This window comes from Pantherophis guttatus, chromosome 3 (genome assembly GCF_059756535.1).
Source record: "Pantherophis guttatus breed Tessera chromosome 3, ASM5975653v1, whole genome shotgun sequence".
NCBI lineage: Eukaryota > Metazoa > Chordata > Lepidosauria > Squamata > Colubridae > Pantherophis > Pantherophis guttatus.
In genome coordinates, this window is record NC_142065.1 from 81,283,345 (window position 1) to 81,292,046 (window position 8,702).

At 35.0% G+C, this 8,702-nt stretch overlaps 1 protein-coding gene across 8 annotated transcripts in view; it reads left to right on the plus strand.

Annotated features, from left to right (window-relative positions):
- LRRC8D (leucine rich repeat containing 8 VRAC subunit D) overlaps nucleotides 1-7,519 on the plus strand; it is a 79,827-nt gene extending 72,308 nt beyond the window's left edge. For all 8 annotated transcript variants that reach the window (XM_060690029.2, XM_087889924.1, XM_087889926.1 and 5 more), the window contains one exon: nucleotides 4,619-7,519. In XM_060690029.2, coding sequence (XP_060546012.1) covers nucleotides 4,621-7,197 — 2,577 coding nt within the window. In that variant the 5' untranslated portion in view covers nucleotides 4,619-4,620 and the 3' untranslated portion in view covers nucleotides 7,198-7,519. The remainder of the gene's footprint in view (nucleotides 1-4,618) is intronic.
- Nucleotides 7,520-8,702: the final 1,183 nt, after the last annotated feature.

Here is an 8,702-nt window from a genome sequence, read left to right on the forward strand (position 1 = left end):
TTGGGCATAAAGGAGAAGTGAGATGGTAGAATTAGACAAAGCCAATCTTACCTATTCAATAGTATATGTGATTATTTTATATTTCCTTTATCACCTTCTGCCCAGTTTAGCTGCTGTCTAATTAATTTAGTACTGAAATAAAATTTCAGATTGCACAGCTTACTAAAACAATGTTGTACAAAACCCATTGACCAAGAAATATGGAATGACTCAAAATAAAAGGAAGGATAGTAATCTCGAGATCTGACTCCTGTGGCCATACAGAGTAGATAAGACCTATGTATTCCCCCAAATATCTTTGTAGAGTACTGCTTAAATTTATATTTATTCTTCATGAGTTGCTATTGTATTTTCTACTTTGGTATGTAGAGATGGAGAAAAACATTGAATAATTGTAGAAATATGAGAATGAAATTTTCCTTCAAAAAGATGCATTTATGTGGAAAACCTATTGCCCACAGCCACAGAGTAACGTATTAATTGAATATACATAGGTTTATTTTCATGCAAAGTCAACTCTCCTCCATTTCATTGAGTAATTCAATAACTTGTCATGTGAAATCTGTGAATGTCAGCTTGGTCATTAAATGGTTTAGTCTCTTGGAGGTAGCATTATGAGGAGTTTTCTAAGCATCTAGTTAGAAGAAATTTAACTATTCAGGCTTAATAAATAAATGCTTATCATTCTGGTGTAACCCAAGACTGCAAATGAGTTTGTAGGATTACGTTAGTAGATGTGTTGTGACACTTCTTCTGACCTGACTCTCTTATCTGCACACAATTTCTTTTGAACTTCAAAACCTCAATTAAGAAAGATACTTTCTTTCCATTTATCCTCTCCTGTTTCCTATTCCAAGTTCTGATATAACTGAATTATGTTGGAATTTTTCCCAATACATTTACAAAGCTTTGTTATCAATACACAAAGTAAATTGATTATGTCTTGTAATATACGGCTGGTTTTATTATTAGAACTGCAGACAAATAATGCCACAGCCAGATGTATTTAGTAGCAATTGGTGCTTTATTTTATTCTTGAAAATAGCAAAGATTGAAAGAGCAAGCTGTCCTTGTTTTTGTAATAGTTGGGGATAAATTTATCCTGGAGCCCTTGGTCTAATTTTATAAACACTGCAGGAAAACAGTTCAGACCTTTGATAAGCATTGTGTCTTCTTTACAGCAAGGTGTTTATTGTCCAAGAAAAAAGAGGTTAGAAAATAAGCTTCTGCATTCGTTTTTACTCTGAGCTTAAGCAGTGTTTGCTTATGTTCTGCCCACTATGTGGCCCCACCAGATTACTCTTGAAAGAAAATGAAAAAACAACCTTGTCTTTGCCTTGTATAGGGGCCAGCCATTCAAGGAGAAATCTCTGCACAGTTCCTTTTCTCAGAGCAAATAAGAATTACATAGTAATAAAATGAGTACTTTGAAGTGCTTTCAAACACATTTATTTCGATAATTCTTCAAGCAGCTTTGATGAATTTGTTCCACATTTCAGGGAAAAGTGATCAAGAGCAGTTTTTTGAAAGATGTTTTTAGAGTTTGGAAGTAAAATGAACCAAGGAAGCAGAGTTTCCTAATTTCTGTGTTTAGTCACAGCAGTTCTGTAACACTCTGAGCATTAAATTATTATTATTATTATTATTATTATTATTATTATTATTATTATTATTATTATTATTATTATTATTATTATTACTACTGTTATGGTTGGTCACACAGTCAGCCAGATGTTTAGACTGTATTTGGCATTTTTATCCACCTATTGAGTCCTTCCCCAGAACCTGGGATAGTTTGATGGAGCAAAAGGTATCATAACAGAATGTAAGCTGTTTCAAGTAAAAACTGCCTTTTGCAGTTGACCGATGGTGATTTTGTCAATGGTATTCAAGTGGTACTCCTGAAGTTTTGGGATTGCACCCAAGGTGCAAAGTGCCTGTTACTATTGGTCCTACCTTTACTTTCTTTTGTCACAGTCATTCTACATCTATATGCAGATCTTCGTATTTTGTGATTTTCTCCCCTTCTTTGTCTTCTCTTCGGTTGTCTCCAGGAATTGCCACGTCCACTATCCAGATGTTTTTATCTTTCTTATAAACCATAGTTAAATCTGGAGTGTTGTGTGACAGATGCTTGCATGTTTGAATTCTAAAGTCCCAGAGCAATTTAGCTTCTTCATTTTAGAAACAGATAGTCTAATATCTAACATAACATAACATAAATAGTGATTCCATTATCCAATGCACTTTTGTTTCTAAACATAAAAACTCCTCGGGGTTTTTTCAGCTATATTGTATAAAGTTGGTACCAGTTAAGTATTTAATTAGTCTCATACAAAATGGGGATGCAGTTCTGTTTTAGAATTGGGCTGTTTTTAAGCAGAAATGCAGAGTGCATCTTAACCTAAGAACAATCCTGGGTTCAAATCCCTCATCAAACTCACTTGCTTACCAGGTTAAGATCCTATATGGAAGAATGATGAAGATACAGTATAATAATAGGAAATGGTAATTTAGTGAGGTGATGAGGTTTTTGTTGCATCTGTTCCTACAGCACAACAATTCTTAGGATTCTGGGAAAAGAATATAGCTATTATTTTAAAGTGCCCTGTGGATAAGTGAAGGTGAAAAGGTGCCCTAGAAAATACAAGAACAGCTAGAAGGTTCTTTATGTGAAACAAATCTATTTTAACTGGAATAATTACTTTAGCTGACTGAGTATAGTGTTCCCTGGATATTTTCTTTTACTGGATTTTTTTGAAGCCGGTGTGTTTTGCTTCCAAGGGTAACTTTTCTGAACATAATAAAAACTCAGGTTTTCACCTAATTATACTCAAAATGCATGTTATTATTCCTTCATTGGAGAGGTGATTATGCACAATCCCTGCCAAAAATCATAGAAAGTCATGAGATATTAAATGTTTTCCAGCCTGTACAGGTTATTAGCAATATATACAGAATTTAATATACCAGACTAAACTGGCTTGCTAAGTACATACCAATCTCGAGGCAGTGTGTTTGTTTTGCAAGCATTTCTTAATACAAGTAGTCTTTGCCGAGCAGCCATTCCAAGTTGTGACTGGCCCTTGAAGTTGTGGTGGTGACAGCATGCCTGCAGTCATGTAATTGGGATCTAGGCACTTGGCAATCAACTTGCACTTATGGTTACAGAGTCCTGCGACCACATAATCACCATGGTGCTCAGTGGTTAGAGTGCAGTACTGCAGGCTACTTCTGCTGACTGCTGGCTGCCTGCAATTCGGCAGTTCGAATCTCACCAGGCTCAAGATTGACTCAGCCTTCCATCCTTCCGAGATGGGTAAAATGAGGACCCAAATTGTTGGGGGCAATATGCTGACTCTGTAAACCGTTTAGAGAGGGCTGTAAAGTGTTATATAAGTCTAAATGGTATTGCTATTTGTAATGTTCCCTGCTGGCTTTCTGCAAGCAAAACCAACGGGGAAACCAGCAGGAAAAGTTGAAGATACTTCTATTAAGGCACTTGGATCCTCCCCTACTTTGTACCGGGCACCCCTGTCTATAATCTTGCTAAGCCTCTCAGGCCACTCACATACCTATCCCTACCCAACAGCAGCCACTCCTGGCACCACTATGCCTTACCTGCCTGCAGGCCTGCTTTCAACCACCTGGGAGTTGCTTAACAACCCAGGATCCTCGCTTAACAACAGCAATGGGGAATGCAGGATTGTCATCGTTAAGCAGTGCATTCTGGCGACGTTGTGCTTTATAACTACATCACTTAGCAATGGAAATTCTGGCCCCAGTTACCTTGTTGTTAACTGAGGAATAACCATAACTCTTTTAAATGAACATCTAATATGTCTACACCATGATTTGCAATGGTAAATAAGTTCACTGAGTATAGGAAAGCTTGTGAAGGAAAGAGCCATTCAGAACTGATGTAGTTTATCAAAATGTAGCTTCTAGGCTACTGTTCTCTTTAAATTGAAACATTCTTCACATACCTCCTGAGAATAAATTAGTAAGCATTTTTAATCCTATTTTCCACATTTGCAGTCTTGAAAGTATCTACTGGCATACTGAAACTGGAATATAGCAATATATCCATATTGGAATGGATAAGTGTATATGAAGTTGGAAAAATAAAATCACATATGTACTGCTTTTATATGGACTACTGCTCTGATATAATAATACTATTAATGGCTATAATTTACAAGATAGACTATTACTATATAACTATTATTACTATTACCTGTTACTATTAGATTGATTCTCATTGATGGTCATTTGCTCTGTATTATTTTCTTTCATTTCTGTCCTAAAATGTTAAATCAAGATGGTAACCCTAAAACATCTACTAAAATGTTAAAATACATTTAAGGAACATGTTTAGTGCCACAGTCTTAATTTTTTGTCAATACAGCTGGAGAGACCTTAAAATATATTTATTTTATATTTAATAGTAGCTATTGTCCACCGTTTATATTTTAAAAGTGGCTGCTGTCCACCATTTATAAGAGATAAAATTGAAATTAATACAAGTAGTAAAAAATAGAAATTAAAAATAAAGAAATGCATAAATTATTGTTGTGCTTCTCAGCAGTGAATAACAGAAACTTCTGTTTTGTTACAGGAATGTTTACCCTTGCAGAAGTTGCATCTCTGAATGACATACAGCCAACTTACCGAATTCTGAAACCATGGTGGGATGTATTTATGGATTATCTGGCAGTTGTAATGCTAATGGTTGCCATTTTTGCTGGAACCATGCAGTTGACCAAAGATCAGGTGGTTTGTTTGCCTGTGTTACAGTCTGCTGTAAGTGCGAAAATGCAACCCAGCCCCTTGGGAAGTGCCAAAGCTACAAATATGCCAGAATCCGAAACGCCAGCTATTCAGGACAAAGACAAACAGGCAGCCATGACTGTATCTCTTGACACGACACCTGTCACTACGCCTGATGTACGTAGAACTGCCTATCCCCCATTACACTCACCTGCTGCAAATCAGGAAGCAAAGAAGGAGCAGAAAGATTTTCTGGGCCGTAAGACTAACTTGGATTATCAGCAATATGTTTTCATTAACCAGATGTGTTATCATGTGGCTCTTCCTTGGTATTCGAAGTACTTTCCCTACCTAGCTCTTATACACACAATTATTTTAATGGTCAGTAGCAATTTTTGGTTTAAATACCCAAAAACCTGCTCAAAAATTGAGCATTTTGTCTCTATTTTAGGAAAATGCTTTGAATCCCCTTGGACTACAAAAGCATTGTCTGAAACAGCGTGTGAAGATTCTGAGGAGAATAAACAGAGACTAACTGGGGCCCAGTCCCTGCCAAAGCATGTATCAACTAGTAGTGATGAAGGAAGTCCAAATGCCAGTACTCCCATGATAAACAAGACTGGTTTCAAGTTTTCAGCAGAAAAGCCAGTTATTGAAGTCCCGGGTATGACCATTTTGGACAAAAAAGATGGAGAGCAAGCCAAAGCACTCTTTGAAAAAGTACGGAAATTCCGGGCCCACGTGGAGGACAGTGATTTGATTTATAAGCTCTATGTTGTTCAGACTGTCATCAAAACTGTAAAATTCATATTTATTCTCTGCTACACAGCAAATTTTGTCAATGAAATCAGCTTTGAGCACATTTGCATGCCCAAAGTGGAACATCTAACTGGCTACCAAGAATTTGAATGCACACACAATATGGCTTACATGTTAAAAAAGTTGCTTATTAGTTATATTTCTCTCATCTGTGTCTATGGTTTTGTCTGTCTGTACACTCTCTTCTGGTTGTTTCGGTTACCCCTGAAGGAGTACTCTTTTGAAAAAGTTAGAGAGGAGAGCAGTTTCAGCGATATTCCAGATGTTAAAAATGATTTTGCTTTTCTCTTGCACATGGTTGACCAGTACGATCAGCTTTACTCCAAGAGGTTTGGTGTATTTCTGTCAGAGGTCAGTGAAAATAAACTGAGGGAAATAAGTTTGAACCACGAATGGACTTTTGAAAAATTGAGGCAACACGTTTCTCGCAATGCTCAGGATAAGCAAGAATTACATCTTTTCATGCTATCGGGAGTCCCGGATGCGGTTTTTGACCTGACAGATTTAGATGTGTTAAAACTTGAGCTGATTCCTGAAGCGAAAATCCCTGCTAAAATATCCCAGATGACTAACCTTCAAGAGTTACATCTCTATCATTGCCCTGCAAAGGTGGAGCAGACAGCCTTCAGTTTTCTTCGTGACCACCTGAGATGCCTGCATGTGAAATTTACTGATGTTGCAGAGATACCAGCTTGGGTGTACTTACTTAAAAATCTCCGAGAGTTGTATTTGGTAGGCAACTTGAATTCTGAAAACAATAAAATGATAGGACTTGAATCGCTTAGAGAATTAAGGCACCTTAAGATTCTCTATGTGAAAAGCAATTTGACCAAAATTCCATCTAACATCACAGATGTAGCACCACATCTAACCAAGCTGGTCATTCACAATGATGGTACCAAGCTTTTTGTACTGAATAGCCTTAAGAAAATGATGAATGTAGCAGAATTAGAGCTGCAGAACTGTGAACTGGAACGTATTCCCCACGCCATTTTTAGTCTCACTAACTTGCAGGAACTAGACCTAAAGTCGAACAGCATACGCACAATTGAAGAAGTCATCAGCTTCCAACATTTAAAAAGACTAACTTGTCTGAAATTGTGGCACAATAAAATAGTTAACATTCCTTCTTCCATTACCCACGTTAAAAACTTGGAGTCGCTTTACCTCTCCAATAATAAACTCGAATCCTTACCTGTTGCAGTATTCAGTTTACAAAAACTCAGATGCTTGGATGTAAGCTACAACTCCATTGCGGTGATTCCTGTGGAAATAGGGTTGCTTCAAAATCTCCAGCACTTACATATCACAGGAAATAAAGTGGAAGTTTTGCCAAAACAGCTGTTTAAGTGCTCCAAGTTAAGAACTTTGAGTTTGGGACAAAATTGCATCACCTCAATTCCAGAAAAAATTGGCCAGCTGTTGCAATTAACTAACCTAGAGCTGAAGGGGAACTGTTTAGACCGTCTACCAGCCACTTTGGGTCAGTGTCGGCTTCTCAGGAAAAGTGGACTAATTGTAGAAGATCATCTTTTTGATACATTGCCCTCAGAAGTTAAAGAAGCATTGAATCAAGATACAAGCATTCCCTTTGCTAATGGGATTTAAACAGAATTCGAACTTGGCGATCAATATAGATCATATTAAAGAGCACACTAATAAAATGTTGTGTTGAGAATTTGGAACTTTTTCTTTTTGTAAGAAAGGACTGTTAAGCCCGGTAGAATCTCCTTTGGTGTTCGTAGTATTTTTAAACATCAGTTCCAAAATTTTGGGAGGGCAAAGAAGAAAGGGTGGGGGAATCGTTAAAACAATCTTGATTTTTGTTTCCCTTATGTTTGTAACATGGATGCTGCCGCTTTTGAATGTTTACAAATTGCTTGCCTGCTTAACGTACATGATTAAATTGGTGACCTTTTCTTACTATAAATAATTTTAAATGGCTCTGTTCATTTAGCGCTGTGTTAAAGGCCATAGTTTTCTTTACTTTATAAAATTGGAATGATAATTCAAGTAAGTATTATTGTTATTGATCAACAAGAAAAATCTATAGATAATTCAATAGTAAGTACCGTATTTTTCGGAGTATAAGATGCACCGGAGTATAAGACGCACCTACCTTTTTTGGTTTTTTTTTAAAGTTTTTTTTTATTTTTTAGACAAACACACATACAAACATACAATGTATTTTCTTTGAACAGAGTATTTGGCTGGTTCACAAATTTAAACAATGTTTAGTAATTTCAATTAAATTTACAATTTCTATATTTCCTTTTTGCCATATTTATTCCTCATCTATTTTTTCAAAAAACCAATATTACCCTTCATCCTCATCTCTAATCTTAATCAAATTCAATTTTTCCCTTCTATTCTATATTATACCCCTTCCCATTGTCATCTATTTTTAAATCCATCCTCACATTGGTTAATTATGTAATATTACAGTTGTTTAATACAAATTCAACATAAATATAATATAATATAATTATATAAATAAATATAATTTAATTTATAAATAAATATAATTAATATAAATCAATTAGTTATATACTATCTTTTTTGTATATTAATCAATATGAACATGAATATTTCAATTATTTCCATGCAATCCAATTTCTTACAAATCAATTAATTATATTTACCAATAATAATAAACCAAATAATTTCCCCTCTTATGTTACTCATTTTCACATCTTAAACTCTCCCAATAACCCACATAGTTTTGCCCATATAATCCTTCAAATCACAACTTAATCATTTCTACTTTCATCACAATATATAATTAAAAATATTTCAATCATTACAATTTCCCTAATTAAATTTAAAAATGTTCTAGCTGTTATCCAAGCTACAATATAATCTTTTTTTACTTTCACCACCATATACCATTAAAGGTATTTCAATTGTTACAGTTTATACTTATTCATATTTCTAAAAAAAAGAAAAAAAGAAAAACTTATCGTTGTCTAAATTTCAAAAATACAAAGACAAATATTCCAATTATTATTCATTTCATTTTTACAATCATGATTTCCCATTTATTTCTTACTACTATTTATATTTCAATTCTAAATATGTATAACATTTTTCTCTTTCATTTCTTTTTCTTTTTC